General features: G+C 39.9%; 1 protein-coding gene across 1 annotated transcript in view; it reads left to right on the plus strand.

Moving 5' to 3' along the window:
* The first annotated feature begins 150 nt into the window (after positions 1 to 150).
* The window catches only part of SYNE1 (spectrin repeat containing nuclear envelope protein 1), a 317,978-nt gene continuing 299,082 nt past the window's right edge, over positions 151 to 19,046 (plus strand). Inside the window, exons 1-2 of the mRNA XM_068151740.1 lie at positions 151 to 231; positions 8,789 to 9,054. Of these exons, the coding sequence (XP_068007841.1) occupies positions 8,991 to 9,054 (64 nt within the window). The 5' untranslated portion in view covers positions 151 to 231; positions 8,789 to 8,990. The remainder of the gene's footprint in view (positions 232 to 8,788; positions 9,055 to 19,046) is intronic.

Raw genomic sequence — 19,046 nt, forward strand, 5'->3', positions numbered from 1 at the left:
CAGGCTGCAGCCTGGAGGAGGCAGCCGCGGCCTGGGAGGCACTGCCAGAGTACGGCACACGCACCTCCCGCTCACCGCCCTCTCCCCACCCCCGCACCTGCTTCCTTGCTGCGGACCGGCGGGGCGGGGCAGCGCGGCTTGTTGTGCTCAGTAACCACGGAGCCGCGCCGGGCGCACGGAGGCGCGGTGCGCAGCGGCACAGCGCGGAGTGGAGCGGCGCGGCGGGCGGAGGTAGGGCGCGGAGGCAGTAGTGGCATGGGGCAGGGGCACGGGGGGCTGCCGCCTCGCTGAGCCAAAGGCGAGCCCGAGGGCTTTGCTGGACCGCAGCCAGAAACGAGGGACCCCCATGGGGCAGCATCTCCCGGCTGTCCCTCAGCTGCCGCCTCCTCTTCCCCAACGCCAAACTATTCTGAGGTTAATCCGAAACTCGCTGCGTGATTGCTCAGTTCGTCCGTTTTCCTGGGTGGATATGAGTGTTTGCCCTTCCTGAGCACGGGTTTAGAAAATCCCTGGGGAGGGCTGCGGTTCGCCCCCTGAAGTGCCCATGTGAACGTTGCAGAGATACTCGGGTTTATGCTCCGTCACACGCTGCAGGCCAAAAATGTAGTGAATCGAGGAAGATGAGACTATTCGTATGCCCTCCCAAGAGCCAGTTTTAGGCTAGGTTGCACGCAGTGATGATACAAAAAGGACAAGTGCACCACAACAAAGATGCCTTGAGTCCATATGTTCAATGGCATGTGTGGTTACTCCCCAGAGCCAAGACCTGTCGAAATGCTAACAAGCAAGGTTGTTACTAAGATTTTGACAACCATATTTTCCGCCGTATTCATGCTAAGGAAAAGTGCTTGTAACAACTATTCGTGATCTGCTCGAACAGACCAGACTCTGCAAATTGCTGAGGAATTGCTTATGTAAATCACCTACCTGGTGGTAAGGGAAAAGCTGGTGCTCATGACTGTGATGGATTTGTACCTGTGTGGCTTGTAGGGAAACGGTATGTGGTGTTTCTGGCTGGATGCCAGCACTTTTCAAGTCCTAAGCCCGTTGAAAGAGTCTTAACAGGCACACACTTTCCTGTAGTAGTACTAGTGACGAACTATCTGCTTTCTGTGATCTCGGGTAATTACTTTTTTTTCCTGATCTTCTGTGCACTTTTATACTCAAACAGATATCAAACTATAAATGCTGATGAGCTATGTTAAAATATGTCCACAGGACAGAGAATGTCTGGGTGCTGTGTTATTTTAATTGCTAAAACTAAATACATTATTTGTTTGTTGTAGTGTTTTGTGTGCTGAATGACATAAAAAACCTGTTTTACAAGGTATAGTTTTACAATTTGTAGAGTTACCTTTTTTTTTTTTTTTGATGGTAGAAGTCTATATCTATTTTCATGTGGGATGTTTAACATGTTCCTTACCAAAGTTTCCCCTGGAAAAAGGAGCTTTCCAGAGTAAGCGTGGTGCTGCATGTTGGTGTGATTCAATTGTCACATTTGCAAACTCTGCTAGACATGATAGCAGGGGTAATAATCTCTCTAGTTCTCTCCTATTCTTTTAATTCTTGTTCATAGCATCTGAGTTTGTTTAATATTACCTTCAGAGATTATATGTCAATGCCAATTCTATGTTGGTGAGCATTAAAATAACTGGATAGGCATCAATCACTGATGAACCCAAATACATTTGAGACTTTAAAGAAAAACCAAACTTACTTTAAATTAACTAATTGTGATAAGTACCAGTAGTGGACTGCAGCACTTAATACAGACACAAGACTCATCATGACTGTATACCTTCATGCAGCATTGCTTCCTCTTATTAAATATGAGAATCCTCAAAGAATATTGTCTGTTCTTTGAGATCTTAGGTGCATCTTCCTGTGAACTTCAGTAGAGATGTGCTGTGTTATGCAGCCTGCTAGTGAGTACACTGCTCAACGTAACACTTTGATACTGGGGCAGAGACAGCAGGGAGAGAGAGTAGTAGCACTCTGTTAGCGTTTAAATGAATCTGAGGAGAAGGTAAGAGTGCCTGGCCATGCTGAATGAGGCATGGAACAGGGCATGAATTCCTGGAGAACTTCCAAGGTCAGCACAGTGAGAATGATCTCTGTGGGTCTATGAGGCTTCAGTGGATCTGGCCCCAAGAGACGTGCACCCTTTGGACAGACAGCACGTGAGCCCGTGTCAGTTACACTTTGTTAAAGGAAGTCAGTTGTGACTCGGGTTTTTTTTCAAGTAGTGGCTGTAGTTATTGGGAAAGTACATACATCAAATACAAACAATTCTTTCCATACATCCTTGTTACTGTGGCTAGTGACAAAACTTTAGTGCTCTTGTATCTCCTTAGAGGTCACAAAAATAACAGCAGCAATGAACATCTGAAGCAACTGAACTTTAGCCTTTGTTTTTCTCAAAGGCACAGATTTAATGGGGAAAACAGAGGTGTTTCTGCTTTTCCATTCACATAGCAGCTGCCTGTTGCTCACAAGTTAGACTTCAGCTAAGCTCTCTTGCTTGGGAGATGTGCAGAAGTATCAAAGAATTGATGCTTATTGGCTTGTCTCACTCAGTTTGACCCACCCTTTCCTGAGATGCTTCAGTGTTTTCTATTTTAGTGGCCTTTCTATTCCCCCCTCCCCTCCCCCTCCCCCCCCCGATAATACCTCTGCAAGAGCCTTCTGTTATAGGCCACACAAATCCTAGGTGCTATATTGGTACTAAAACTGAACATCTCTCCTATTATTAACCAGCTTGCACATTACATCTGAACTTTACTGTTCTATTTGTTTGTGTATTGTGACCTCTGATCTTAATCTTGGCCTGTCTTTGCACAGATAGTAAGCTCTTTGAGACAAGGATTATATCCTGTGTTTATAGAAGGGAACGATCTACTGATCCCAGTCCCCTGCTGTTCTCAACAACTATATAAACTATAATATATCCCTGGAGAATTTCAGTAACAAGTTTACTAAACTGTAGTATACACTGTACTTATCTCTTCATATGAGACAGTGGATGACCTTTCTTTCAATATATCTCTCAATGTATGTTGTACAATTTTTTGTAAAAAAATAGCAAGTCTCTGCCTTCTGTTTTCTCTTAGAACACTTTGCATGTTCTATTCAAAAGGAATGGCATATTTGAAGGCAAGATTCAAGAGTTTCATATTGCTGCATCCTCCTAGAAAAAAGCTAATAGAAAGCAGAAAATAAAATCCTCACTTGCTGAAATGTAAATACATAGGCATGTCCATACAGATAATGTTAAAATCTATAGTACAGTTATAGGTAAGGCACAGAAAAATTGTCATGTATTCCAGAGATTGAAATGTCAGATATGCAAATTACCTTGAATCTTCCAAATTACTAATTGCTGTTGCAGACCCTCAACCTTCTGAAAATGAAGACTTTCAGCTCTAAAAAATGCTGAAGCATAACTAGAGAAACCAAAATAATCTAGAACTCCAGAAAGGATCCAGACTTCTCTCTCTCCTTCCCCACACTACCCAAGAAAACAAATTTTGGTTCCTCCAGGTGACTGTTGCACATCAAGTCAGTTTAGGGTCAGATGGTCAGTGTGAACATCCTGTTTCAGTGCTCCTGTTTCAATGTGTTATCTGTCTTTTCTTTCACCTTTCTCTATTCAAAAGCAATCCACACAGTAAAAAGGAAGCACAGAATGACAGTGTTGGGATTCAACAGTCAAAAACACCTTTTCAAGCCAAAACTGCATTTTCCATGATCTTATGTGGTGTACAGTTATGTCCAATTGGAGTTGGGAGAGTTCCAGTAACATTGATTTACACAATGTTTGGGTTAAGAGAACAACTACAGGTTTGCAATTCAACCATCTGTAACAAGTGCCAAAAGGACTCTTTTGTTCACCTGGATTTTGGAAGTCCAGTGAGGACTACCACATTTTCTCAAAAGATAGTATGAGAACTTTTTTGGATCACTCTACTCCACTTCTTCATCCTAGCTCCTAATTTTAGTATCTAGTAGGCTTACCTGCAGCTTGACAGATTTATTCAGATATGTTTACAAATGGACTGTTAATTAATCAGTTACTAGTTTTCAGTATTCTGGGGTAAATTTTATCAAGTTTTTCTCCTTATAACTTCCATGTTGTTTCAGATGGTGCTGTTTCCATTTCTCTTGTGCCTTTGTATATCAGAATTGTCTTTAATGAAAGAAATGGTATAATACTAGCTGAGGGAAATTAATCTCCACTTGATCTTATTTTCTACTTTCTTTTTACTTATCTGGCTAAGAACCATTTGCTTGCTGTCTTTACTTCCTTAGCCTAAGTCAGCTGGTCTTAACACAAGTTTCTCTTCATCCCTGTAGGCGACACTATGGCAGAGCTCATTGCTTCTTATCCTTTATTTCTGCCCACTGAGTGATGACTGTTCCAGTTATGTCTGAAGCAGTTTTATTCTGCCCTGCAGAGCTGGACCTTGAACTTAAATCTTCAGCCTGCTTCACAAGGGAGACACTGTGCTCTTCAGTCTAGTTGACTTATTTGTTTTTTAAGCACTGCCACTTTAGATCATCTCCTGACCTGGTTACAAGCTTTGAGTTATTCTAATACTTTAGAGTGTATTAATCAATTCTTTACTCAGAGCTATCTTCTATGATTAGCTGTTTTTTTTGTCTGTTTGTTTTGGTTTGGTTTTGTTGTTGTTGTTTTCTTCCTTCCTCCACTGCTAACCTAAAATAGCTGCTTCTGGGATTGTTTAATGTTTCAAAGTGCAGTTATGACTGTTATGTGAATCATTTATTCCTGATTGACATGAGTATCATGACTTTCTCATATAATTTTACCCATTCCAGCAATGTCTGTGACTGGCAGCATTTCCAAGACCTCTTGTATTTCAGAAACAGAACCTGTGAATCAAATTGGACTCAACTACTACAGCAGTAAATCATGCTCAAAAATTCTTTCCTGGAAGTGTTTTTTAACTTACCAGTTCCATACCACTGTTTCTTACCAGGGAAGCCTACCTCTTTGTTAATGTATAATGGTGCTCCAACACTTGACTTTATTTCTGTCGTTCGTGGGATTCTGTTCAGTCTATGTCCTGTAGTTATTTTAGATATTCTACAGTATTTCTGCTAACTATGTAGCATTTGAAAGTGAATTCTAGCTGCAGGAGTTCCTTGAATTTATTACTCTGTTTTTTGGCCTCTCAAATACCTCTTTTTTGATATGTCCCATATTAGAAACAGTCCTTTTACTTCCTGCCACCTGTCTATTTCTTGCTCTCATCAGTATCTTATTTGTCTGTGTTTAGCCTTGTTTGCCTGAGGTTTTTTTTATCCATTGCTGCTATAATGGGAGATTACAGAAGTCTAAAACTCTGGTTTCATGTACAACTATGCTTTCTCATCACTAGCATTCTCCCCCAGGCTGATATTTGTGGCATCAACCCAGTGTGGTAGGATTCTGCAGTTTATGCCTACGTGAAGCACAGACAGAGAATTTTTACCTTTTTTTCAGTCAGCTTTATCTTCAGCCATTGTTGCACATCTTGTGTTGTGTGCCCCTGTCTCTTTGGTTTTCCAGAACTATGGTCCTGACAGGCCTGTCTAGTTTTCTTTAATGTGTTTTGTAAACTTTAAGGACTAGAAGATAAAATACAACCTGGTCTTGCCAATGTTACTCTAGGTTTACTAATAAGAGAAAAAATATACTCTCTTTTTTAATAGCAGAAAATTCAAAGGACTCCTGCGCACAATGAAAAAATGAGACTTAGACTAGGGACCTGCAAAAGTTGACCCATAATTGATCTAGTGTTTTTCTTCTCTCTTGCATAGAACAGACATCTTACTCTTCTGGCATTTGGGAAGATAAACAATAAAATCCAGAGGTCTGTAAACTGTGTGTTACTGCAGCAGGTGGCTAGGCCTAATATTTCTTATACGAGTGAAGAAATTAATGTTTTCTCTTTTCATCTAAAAACAGAATGCCAGAATATTAATTTAAGAAAATGGCATCAGCATAACTTTGTCCATTAAATCCAGATAAGTGGCAAATGTAATAACAATTAAAAAAAAAAAATCTAATTTATATGAAAACCCATTCTGTTTCACTCTTGTGTATTCATTCTCTGTATGTTGAGGAAAACCAAAATGGAAGCAGGGAATAGTTCATGCAGTCTTTCAGGTTTATTTCAGGCTAAGATCTCAGAGATTTAAGCCACTTTTTAAAACACCTGTCGATTTTCAAAATGCATCCACCTGAAGATACATCTTTAAGTCTTGCCACTGAAAAGAAAGTTCCTCCATTTACCTCAAATTACTTAGTGTAACAGATATAGGCATATTTAATTAAGCTTTTAATGTTTACAAATCTGAAAAATACACTTTTTGTTGCAGGATTTAGCTGTTAGTAGAAGTCACGAAAATATTCCTCTCTTCATTACAGCTAACTGTGTATGTAGATTTTGTTCTACAAATCTTTAGAGATGAGAATGGAGTGTGAGGTTTTGTTTCATCTATTCTAGTGATGTATTTGCTCTGAACTAGGGTTTTCTGCCTGTAGAGGTGTGACTGTACTTCCCACCTGTATTAACTTAGTGTTTTCTTTAAATGAGTTAATTCCAGCTGCTTGTAAAGGAGCTTCTGAATGAGGAGCCATAGTTAGAACCACAGAGTCTTCTTATACAGCATATAATTTAATATCAGCTAGATAAATTATTAATCACAAGTCTGCCATTATGCCAGTTGCATAGTGACTCAGCCTGCTCTATGAGTAGACTGAACATTACAATTTCCCAGATGCTTTTGAGTTGGATCAGCATCTTCCACAGCTCCTCTAAATCTGCTCATGTACAGATGATTTACACCAGCTCTGTCACGGTGTGAGTGGGCTGATATTCTGATATTGTTACTGCTGTTAGCCAAAAACTAGTCAGACAAGGCATTTTAAATACTCCTTATCTCTAGCTAACCCTTAGTCTAGCAGCTTGCTTTTTAAAGACTTGCTTACAGTACTGCTTGAAACACTAGCAGTGCCACTGAAGAAGTAAAAAGGCTCTGTTTAACTCACTTAGTTACAAATATTTCTGTTTTGGATGGGGTTAGGCAAGCTGATGTTTCATTTAGGTGTTACAAAGGAAGCAAAGTTCAGCAGGTTGATATATGTGGGCACAAGCTACAGAAAACCTCCTGCTTGCTGTCCACCAAGCCAGACACTGTTTGGTGTCAGCTGTGGAAGAGAGCTCTGGTGGCCAATGCTCTATGTGTCAATTCAGCACTGAAGGACAGAGCAGGCACACGCGGGAAGAGAGCAGAAATATGAGTATCCAGATCGATTGTGTAGTATAGACATAATGCAAAAATCACAGAAACATTCAGGTTGGAAAAGACCCTCAGGAGCACCAAGGCCAGCCGATAACCCTGCTCTACAAGGTTCACCCCTAAACCATATCCCCAAGCACCACATCTAAATGATGTTTAAACACACCCAGGGTTGGTGACTCAACCACCTCCCTGGGCAGGCCGTTCCAATGCCTGACCACGCTTTCCATGAAAAATAGCAGGAATGTGTCTGAAGTAGGTAGGTACCAGTCTGGCCATGGCACACAAGAGTGCAGCCTGTGCACATGAGTGGACTTTACAGTCTGTTCTACACCTTGGTCCATCAGAAGTGTACTTTCTTCATCTCTGATAATTTAAAACCAGCTTGGGTCTGCTGGCCTGAGCAGCACTTGTGTATCCAAAATACATGATAAACATACCATAAAAATATCACTAAGAAGGAAAGCTGGGAGTTCCTTGGGTCAGGCAGGGTTTGAAGGGTCAGAAAGGAAATGTTGAATCGTGATTTCCTCTGGCAGCTCTTGTGTGTTGACACAGCTCCTTTGGGACAGTTCAGTGTGCCTAAAGCTGTGCAGCCTAAAGGCTTGTCTGCCTGATGTTGGAGGACTTTATTCTCCGACAGACTTTGGGGACAGGAAACCAATAAACCCACTTATATTTGTGATACCAATGAACTGCATATCATCTTGAATTTGGGATGCACCCAGTCTCTGTAATATGAATCCAATTATTCCTTTTGTCTATACACTCAGTTCTTAACAGGGAGAGAGATGCACACATACACAAGATATACTTGTTCCTCAGAAGATTAAATGCTATTGGTAATGTAATCTGAAAAACATAATTTGTTGTGTTTGTTTGGTTTTTTTTTAAACCAGATGATTAGTCATGTAGATCATCTTATAGTTACAACAGTGTTAAGTTTGTGTAGAAGTTCTAGTTCACAGCTTTTGATGTTAAATGACCCAAAAGTGAATGTAAATGTGCTTTTGTTTAACAACGAAGTGCATGAATCCAAATATTTCAGATGAAAGCACACAGTCCAGTGAAGTTAGGGATTATTGTGAGCAATGTCCTGGTGAAACATAGTGAGAGTTGTACGTATTTTGAATTTTACAAGTGGTTTCATTTTTTGCCTCCTTTATGCCTAATATTGTTTATGTTAAGAAGTATTACAGAATTACTTTTAATATGTGCAACATTGTTCTAATTTCTAAACCAACATTCACAACCATCCTCAGGAAAGCATTGTTGTCTTTGCTGCTAATTGTTTATAATGATTTGTTTTGCAGCTTCATTCCACTGATGATTGCCAAGCAGACTTTCAGCATTGTGTCTCTGGCTGGGGTATACACCATGGGCAAAACATACCACATTAAACTAACTGTTAAGACTCAGATTTACTAGTTTTGCAGAGCTGGTTAAAGTTTCTTCTAAGCCTTAATGCTTTCTTTCTCAGGTGCTGAGGTTGTTTGCCAGTGCTGTTCGACATCCCTTTGAGGTCTGGCAGTGGACTGGAGGAGTCCGATTGCCCTAGGCATGTTGTGCCAGGGCTGAGGGTTCAACGCTAAAAGGAAGCCATCCAAGATTTTAATCTCACTGAAATCAGTAGCTTGGAAGGAGACTTCTGTCAGGGGAAGTGGACTCATTGCAAGGAGATCATGGCTTCATCCCGACTAGGCGCAAGACCTAGGGATATTGCCAATGTCATGCAACGACTTCAAGGTAAGAGACTAACTCAGGCTGACACTCTCTGCTGTCCGTTCATAAATGGAGGTTGCTATTTTTCACTATAGTGCAGAGTCAGGATTATATTTCTAAAGTTTAATAACTGTTCTAAACTTGCCTACTGGAAAATACAGATATCTGAAGGGTTCCGATAATACCATCAGGCACACCATTAATAGTGGTGTTTAAAAGAAGTTGATGTATGGATCCATGGGATGGGTCACTGAACTTCAGAATATGGGCCTGCTTCTTTTTCTCCCATGTGACCTGGTTGTCCATCAGTTTTCTCATGGAGAAGAGAACAGAAATTTTATCTGTCCTCTTCTACAGGTAGCAGATCTACAGGTATATCTGCTCTACTGATAAATACTTGCTGTTTCCAAATGAGCATTACACCTCATTATATTTTTAAGCATTGAATAATTCATAACTTAGTGAGCTAATTATTCGTCCTGAAGTTGATTACCTTTTAGGTAATATATATCACAGGACATCTTTGTATCATTCATTGTGCTTTTTAATTTTCTGTAATAAAGCATTATTAAATCAAGTTATTGTCTTGCTTTTTTTCATATTTATATACCTATATGCTGCAGCTAAAAGCTTGCATTCTGAATGCTTGGTTTTGTTCAAGTAATGATACTGACTAGAAACAAATTGTCAAGGCAGCTGTTGGTTTCACTCCTGTTAACTTTTAAATGTTATTATCAATCCCTGATCTCTTTCTTTACACACCAGTTTCCACTGACTTCATCAAAAGCTTACATGTACAAACCCCTGGATACCACCTCCTGCATCTTCTAAATCTGGAAGCTTTATCTTCTCATGGCTTTTCCTTCCATTTATTGCTTTTTTATTTCAGGATATCTGAACACTGCTTTCCAGCTACCATCTACAACTAGCACACATAATTTCCACATAGCCTCAGTAGTTAAATAATAAAAATGCAGAATCTGTCCTATTGAGACCTGCTACAGCACTTTCCCACTTCCAAAATGTTTCTACTTGGTGTTCCTCTGCCTTTTGTACAGTTACTGTCTTTGTGTGTTTGCTAATTTTAGGCTATGATCTTGGACAATGTTTTTTCAAAGTGCCCGCAAACATCAAACATTAGGATGAGACACTCCAGGTAGACACAAATGAATCAGAAAGTGAAAAGGTAAAGAAAGGCAACCTTGCTCAAAGAAGAGGCAGGGATCTTTGTACACTCTGTGTGTGTATATATATATGTGTATGTATATACCAGTAGTATATCTCTCTTTATATATATATGTATATACACCTGTCAGTAGACTATATATTTTTTTTAAAAGTCATATGTTTAATAAGAATTCCTGCAAAAAAACCACAATGACAAGAGATTTGAAGCAAGAAATGAATTAATTATGAAATTGTGAGATCTTCAGAGGAATATGAAAAAATTCATGTAATAAATGGTAAAAGTGCTTAAAGGTTACAAAGGCATATTGCAAAGGGAAGGATCAGGGAGCTGAGCTGTGTTCATGGAGGATTATCCAGTCTGGTACTCTGAAGCAATGAGTAAGGACGATGCTACAGGAGGTATTTACAGAGCATGTGGGTTACTAATTCTCAGACTGTTATGTACTAACTTTCTACACATCTGTAAAGCTGAGAAAGTGGCTGCTGTGTTTATTTGCCCCTTATTTACATTATTGTTTTTCATATTAATGTAATTAATTTATTCTGTTGAAATCAGATATGTAGTTCAGTCTGATCTGTATTTGGGTGGATGGGGGGTTTTGGAAATAAGCAAAACTAAAACAAAGTGATCTTTTAAGTGAAGACATTTCAGAAGAAAATGTATGAACTAAATACAGATTTGGCATTGTGTTTGCTTTGAAGTCATACCTGTAACTGGGTTCTTTGCTTCTCAGATGAAATCAGCTTGATATAGTTGGAATCTGAGTTTTGCTGCAGAAGCAATACTTTAATAAATCACCTGTGCCAAGACTGGAGTGCTTGAAGCCTGTCTTTTTTTAGTCTGTTGCCTGAATTATGGATGAGCAGGCAAATCTGCACTGCGGCTACCTTAGCCCTTGTGAATTAAGGTTGGCCTACCTTTCAGAAATTATAGTCAGCTGAAATAGCAGCAGGTATGGACATAGGAACACAGAGATATTTCTTGGCACATTTGCATGACAGCCCAGAATCAGTGCAGTTGGAGCTGGGTGTGTAGCTCAAGGTGAGAGGGGAATTGACACTCTTCATGGGGTAACAGAAATTGAGAGGGTTTGAGGGATCCTCAGGCAATCCTGAGCCACAGTTGTGCTTTAGAGCACCTTCTTTTTTTCTTGACTCTAAGCTAAGGCAGGAAATTTCTTCTTGTGTGACGCTGTCAGAGATTCCTGCAAGATCTCAGATGCTGGGAACTCATTGGCGTTATATCAACACTATTTACAGAATGCTGTGGGATGGCTTTCTTCTGTATTGTCCCTCTTTTCTCCTCCTCTCTCTCCCTTAAAATTAGTATATCCTTTTCCTTTCTTTTACATCCTAGCATTTCTTTTCCATACTACGCTAACAGTAGCCATTAACTGAACAGTTTCTGTTTAGCTGATAGGCACTTTGTTAATATGTACCTTCCTAAGAATTTCCCTTTGGTTGTTTTCTCTCCAAGTCAACAGTGCCAAGAGCCACAGTTTAGCATTAAGCTAAGCTGATTTAACAGATACGTGCTACTGAAAGCTACCTTGCTTCACCATATACGTGTTCCTAACTTTCTATCTATCAGTGCTCTTCCTCCTCTTACATTGGACATGAATCATCTGAAGATTTGTTTGTAAAAGTCAGGTGAGCACCTGGCAAAAAGATGAATGATAAGGTCTCCCTTGTAAGACCACTGCAAGACCATGTTGGTAAATGTGAACAAAACTGGAAAGTTGTACTTGGTCAGGTGGGATATACTTCATACCTCACACAACTGAGTTTATCCCCACATTACAAATATGCCCCCAGCTAAAGTTTCCTTCTGTCCAGTTTGCCAGTGTATGCAGGTTCCATGTAGTCTTGCGGCTGCTGCCTTTTCTTTGTAGTCTTTGACTCTCTGAAACGTCTCAGCTTGGTTCTTGCAGGTTTCTTAGCTTTAAAAGATTCTTCAGTTACAAAAGTACCAGTGTGAATTATTAGTTGCTTGGATGAGCGAGTCTTGTAACTAAGGCAATTCATTAGTCACTGGCAGTGAATCGGGGGAAAATAGACTCTTTTGACTCCGTTGACTCTGTAGACTACATGACCTGAAGGCCAAATAAACCTAAACGATGAATTGGATGCCTGAATAGCATTGCAGCCCATGTGTTACTTAACAGGGGAAATTGAAGCAGGATTTAAATATTTTTTCTTCTTTTCTTTTTTTTTTTTTTTTTCCCACCAGTTTTGAAAAAAATGGAAGTTTATACTACTTCAGAACAGAATATTGAACTATAAGACTTTTATGTGAACGTTAAGACAGCTGGAAAAAACATAGCTGAGAAAATCATTAAAGGGTAAAAATGAAAGAGAAATGAGATCAAGTATTTTCATTTACTACAACAAAAACATGTGAACGAGTTGGGTTGCAGCCAGGAGTACGCAGGTTAAATATTAGTTAACATTGGATAAGGAAACTTGCTGGCTGTAAAATCACCATTGCTAGAAGTATTGAATTGTGGTTTATGTGTGTGAAAACCAGTTCTGTGAGAATCATAGTATCATTCAGGGTTGGAAGGGACCACAAGGATCATCTAGTTCCAATCCCAATCCTCTTCACCTTTCTTCTGACCCAGGTATCTCATGTATTGATGGCACAGATAAATTCTGAGCTCCATGTGGGTTTTGCAAAAACACAGGGGAAAGGATACAGTCCAAGCATTTCACTAAAACATGTACTGAAGTCTAGGTATAATGTATTAAAGTGTTTTGTCATATATGTTATGTACAGCAGTAAGTATCTCGGTGAAAAGAACCATACTATTTTTTATTCTTTTTTTCCACAATTACCTTTCATTTTATCTTCTCCTCAATGAGAACCCAGCCCTGGGGCAGTTTGTGCAATGCAGCATTTATTTTAATGAGGCATGGCCCTATTTTTTTTCATTTGTAGTTTTGTTTTTTTTTCTTTATTGTCAAACTCCAAGTTAGTGATTTAGAATACATTTAAAAGTGTCTTAAGTTAATATTGCCATCTCGTTGCTTGTACTTTTCTACTGCTTTTTCTTCCAAAATTAATAATGCCATGTACATAAACATATTCCTACTTAACTTTTTTCCTTACTTGCACTTTTGGTGATCGTGGCATAGTTCTCACAGGTTGATAAACTAATTTCTGCTGCTCTTTCCTCTTGCCTGGTGGACAAGCAGGATATAAAACACTAAAGATAGTTGTATAGATGACAAAGACATCTTTGCATTTGAGTTGCTATTTAAGAGAAATCAATGGTTTTTTTTCAATTGTTGTCTGGGATAATGCGTATATTTAGGGCATATATTTAGTGTGTCACACTGAGTTTTCTTTCTTTTAGATCTAGAAGAACACAGTTACAAACCTGAAATTCTTTTCTGTGCTATTATTAAACAATGAAGAGGGGCTTCATTACACAAAATGCAGGAGGCATAATGCAGGAGGAGGCTTTTTCTTGGATCATTTTATAAGCAGTGGTTATAAATGGTGCTTCTGAAATATAGTGGATATCCAAAACATGTCAGGCAACTTATGTTTTGCACAAACCTGTCTTCAGCAGCTCCACTCATCCTAGTTTGACACGTTCATATGTAGGCATCTACACTGCAGCTGTTTAATGTTGGTTATGATAAATCCATGTCTGAGGCTCAAAAACTGTTTTCAGTTAAGACTTTATCGTAACATATACCATATTTGTTACTGGTGTGAAAGAGGTGATATTCTAGGAAGTCTAAATAGGAGAAATTATGTGTCAGTTTGGAGGGTTTAGTGAAAATAAGGATTTAGATCAGTAAAATAGTACAGCAGTGTTTTTGAGAGTGTCCCCTCTGTTCCAATACATTGGATACTTAGGGACGTGGTTGGGTGTCAACCCTTCAGTGCTGTGTTGAGGGTTGGATGGGATCATCTTTCATCTTTCTTCCAACCAGATATAGTCTGTGATTCTGTGGTGATAAACAGTTAATCTAGCAATAGCATTGGGTTGGGGGTATCAGGATGTCAGGTGTTTCTATTCAGGTTAAGGCATTCGTCATTTGTCTGTTTTGTAACTACTAATTATTTTCTAGTCACATTACAGTACACTGCAGGCTTGAAAAATTAAATGTTATCTTCTCATGGTCATGGTCTAGTATCTTCCTACAATGCATCTTGTACATTTTGGTGTATTACTAATTTTGAGCATGGCAAATTGTTGTTATGATCATAAATAACCCGCTCTCTTGTAATGGCACCTCAGTTGTTTTTAATACTAGAGCAATTGAAAATTACAGGAGGGCATATCTCTTCTCCCTATTTACTAATTAATAAGCATTAAAATAGTTTTGTGTGAGATCTATTGCTGATCATGCTTGTATACTGATTTAGAGACATCTATAGTGTAAAGGCAAATTATTTTAGTAAGGAAGTTCTACTGTTTTCCTCTAGTCCTGTTTTGCCTTTTTGCAGAAATCAAAATCTTCACCACCTTTAATTACCAGGATAATAATATAGTTCAGAGAATATTGTGTTCAGTTTGGGGGCCTTTGTTACATGAAAGACATTGAGGTCCTGGAGGAGGTCCAGAGAAGGGCAATGAAGCTGGTGAAGGGTCTAGAGAACAAGTCTTGTGAAGAGTGGCTGAGGGAACTGGGGATATTTAGTCTGGAGGAAAGGAGGCTGAGGATGGACTTCATTGCTCTTTACTACTACTTGAAAGGCGGTTGTAGCAAGGTGGGAATTTGTCTGTTTTCACAAGTCACAATGGATAGGATGAGAGGACATGGCCTCAAGTTGTGCTGGGGGAGGTTTAGATTGGATATCGGAAGAAACCTCTTCACTGAAAGGGTTAGGGTTATCCAACACTGGAATAGGGTTCCCAGGGAGGTGGTTGAATCCCCCGTTCCTGGAGGTGTTTAAAAGACAAGTAGATGTGGTGTTAAGGGACATGGTTTATCACCAGACTTTGGTACAGTTAGATAGTGGTTGGACTCAATGATCTTAAAGTTCTTTTGCAATCAAAAGAGTTTTATGGTCCTATGATGTACTTGTAGATAGATAAAACACACAGATCAAAAATAATACTGAACAATTATTAGTCAGTTATCCCACAGAGTATTTCTAGAATGCAGTTTTTATTTTGCATTTTAGACTGCTTTAAAATATCTAAGTTTCTGTCACAAAGCTTCTCCTTGTGAGTCATATCACAGAATTCTAATTTTAGACCCCACATTGAGGTTTTTTAGATGGCAGTTGTGTATATCCAAGTGAATAGTCTATTACTGTGTGCAAGAAAACAGGCTACTTGTTCTGCTTTTCATCAAAAATGAAAAGGAGTCTTACAAGGAAAGTGTCAACAACCTATTAAAAATCCAATAGTCATTATATAAAAGAATAAAGAAAAAACCCTCAAAAGCACCCTAGCTAGCTCTTTGGAATTTTTTTCTCCACAGTAAACTAAGAAAGATGTTTGAAATATATGACATTTTACAAGAGGTTATAACTGATTACTTAATCACACAGATAATGTTTATAGTGAGACTCTAGTTGCTACTTTTCCACAGAATCATAGATTTGTAGAATCATAGAATGGTTTGTGTTGGAAGGGACTTTAAAGATCATCTAGTTCCAACTCCCCACCTTCCACTAGACCAGGTTGCTCAAAGCCTCTTCCAGCCTGGCCTTGAACACCTCCAGGGAGGGGGAATCCACAACCTCCCTGGGCAATCTGCTCCAGTGTCTCACAACCCTTACTGTAAAGAATTTATTTCTAATATTTAGTCTAAATCTGCCTCCTCAAGCTTCAACCCATTCCCTCTCCTCCTATCGCAACAAGCCCTTGTAAGAAGTCCCTTCCCAGCTTTCCTGTAGGCCCTGTTCAGGTACTAAAGGCTGTTATAAGGTCTCCCTGGAGCCTTCTCTGAAGGCTGAATAGTTTGTCTCCATAAGGGTAGTGCTCCAGTCCTCACAGCTCTCCTCTGGACTCATTCCAGCATTTCAATGTCTCTCTTATGCTGGGGACACCAGAACTAGATGCAGTACTTCAGGTGGGGTGTCACGAGAGCAGAGTAGATGGGAGAATCACCTTCCTCGTTCTGCTGGTCACACTTTTGATGCAGCCCAGGACACAGCTGGCCTTCTGGGCTGCAGGTACCCATTGCTTGGCTTATGGTGAGTTTTTCATCAGCTGACACCCCCAAGTCCTTATCTTCGAGAATATTCTTGAGACACTCCTCGCCCAGCCTATATTTGTGCTTGAGATTGCCCTGCCTCGAGTGTAAGACCTTGTACTTGGCCTTGTTGAACTCCATGAGGTTGGCTTGGGCCTGCCTTTCAAGCCTGTCCAAGTTCCTCTGGATGGCATCCCTTCCCTCCAGTGTGTCAGCTGGACCACACAGCTTGATGGCATCCACAAACTTGCTGAAGGTGCACTCAATTCCTCTGTCCATATCACTGGCAAAGATGTTAAACAACACTGGTCCTAGTACTGACCCTTAATGGACCCCATTTGTCACAGGTCTCTATTTGGACACTGGGCCATTGACCACAACTCTCTGAGTGCAGCCATCCAGCCAATTCCTTATCCAGCATGTTGTCCACCTCTCATGTCCATGTTTTTCCAGTTTGGTGACTAAGATTACAGAATCAATGTCAAGGGCTGGAAGGGACCTCGATAGATCATCTACTCCAACACCCCTGCCAAAGCAGGATCACCTGTACCAGATCACACAGGAATGCATCCAAGTGGGTCTTGAATATCTCCAGAGAGGGAGACTCCACAATCCCCCTGGGCAGCCTGTTCCAGTGTTCTGTCACCCTCACAGTGAAATAATTTTTCTGTTTCCATGGAACTTCCTATGCCTCAACTTCCACCCATTACCCATTGTCCTGTCATTGGGCATCACTGAGAAGAGCCTGGCTTGATCCTCTTGACACTCAACTGTTACATATTTATAAACATTAATGAGGTTGCCTCCTTAGTCTCCTCTTCTCCAAGCTGAAGAGTCCCAGCTCCCTCAGTCTCTCCTCATAAGAAAGATGTTCCACTTCCTTATGCTTTTTTGTGGCTCTGCACTGGACTCTCTGTAGCAGTTCCCTGTCCTTGAACTGAGGGGCCGAGAACTGGATACAATATTCCAGATGTGGCCTTATCAGGGCAGAGTAGAGAGGGAGGAGAACCTGTCTCCACCTATTGACCACACCCCTTCTAATGCAACCCAGAGTACCATTGGCCTTCTTGGTCACAAGAGCACATTGCTGGCTCATGGTCAAACATTGGCACGGTCAAGCCCAGGTAGATGCTGTTCTCTTATCCCCTATTTTGAGGATATATTTTTAATTTTTCTCATTTGTTAGTAGACTTCAGTTTGGGGCTTATCCACCTATAGAGATCTTTTCAGATGTGTGAGGGAACTAGGGCTAATTGTAAAAGCTGGTTTCTGTCCTGTCCGTTGGAACAAATCCTGATTTGTGTTAGATTCTGAGAGTTTATTTTCATTCACTATGAGAACTGTTGGGGAAGTAGTAGAAAAGTATCCCAGTATCTAAAGACAAGAAACCTCTAGGTAAGTGTGGAAAAAAGGAGTAATGTCCACTTAGAACATGGTGAGGACAGTTCATCTTCGTCTGCAGCCCAGCTCTGGTGCAAAATGCCTGGACACCCAGACACCACCGCTCAAACTGCTGTCACCTCTCCTTCTGGTTTATCTGTTTCTCACACTTTCCTTGCTGTGGAATTAATGTATAGCATTTTGAAATGTGGAATTCCATTACCTGGAATATAAACATTAACATCATTTGTGAAGCTTCTTTTGCTTTAATTTCACTAGATTTTATGTAACTACATTCCAGTATTTGTTATGTAGTCTGTAGTACTTTTAAGAGGATTATACCCTCACTGTTGCACATGGGTTTAAGTGTCTATGGAGAATGTATGTTATCTCTTTGTAACAGTTCGGCTTGTGACACAAACCTCCAAAACCTATGAATCTCCAAACTAAAGACAGTCATTTTATTCAACTTGGTATGAGATACATTTAATAACATCTTGCATCTACACAGCCATTGCTGCAGAATAAGAGTTACAATATAGTTTACTGAAATCACCAAGTTTTTAGCTATGCCATTATAATTCCAAGGAAAAACTGATCATCCCCTTACAGAGATGCCAAGGGGCTGTACAAATGTGGTATATTGTTCCTATGCTTTCTCCACCTTACTCACACAGGCTGGTTGGTGTAGCTTGTCATAACTTCTTGGGCTGTCATCCCTCCACCAGCTTGCTTGAAGGTTGTATCTGCAGAGCAACAACTTCCTTTTTCACCATGTAGTGCAAGGACTATATGTTGGTGTCTGCTTTATGCATGATTTTATTCAAGGTGCCTCTCACTTCCAGACCTTGTAGATGCAGCAGCTGTTCTGTAACAGCTTTATCTTAAGCTCATTAAAACAAAGGAAAAAATCTTCCTTCCATAAGGTGAAGGGAATGAACTATAACATCAGTTGTAGCTGAAGAGTATTACTGTTAGCTTTTCCGGTCTTGGAGGGGGAAAAAAGCCCTCACATATAAGACCATGGTTTTCAAGAAGATATGAGGCCAAGGGAGTGCAGCAAAACAAAGTGAAATACTTCCTTGCTTATAATGGCTAATAGATGGAGAAAAAAAATTAAAAAGATAAAACCTCTCTTAGGAATGGAGACTGCAGTCTTCAAACTTGACTGTTGATAAGAAATTATGGTTATTTGTGGCAAACTTGGGTTTTGGACTATGCTTTCATCCTCCTGTGGAAATGAAATTAAAACATTATTACAGTTGAGTTTATGTAAAGGCTCACCT

This window comes from Melanerpes formicivorus, unplaced genomic scaffold (genome assembly GCF_026170545.1).
Source record: "Melanerpes formicivorus ecotype bairdi unplaced genomic scaffold, bMelFor1.0.p_v2 SCAF_2, whole genome shotgun sequence".
In the NCBI taxonomy this organism is placed as follows: Eukaryota; Metazoa; Chordata; class Aves; order Piciformes; family Picidae; genus Melanerpes; species Melanerpes formicivorus.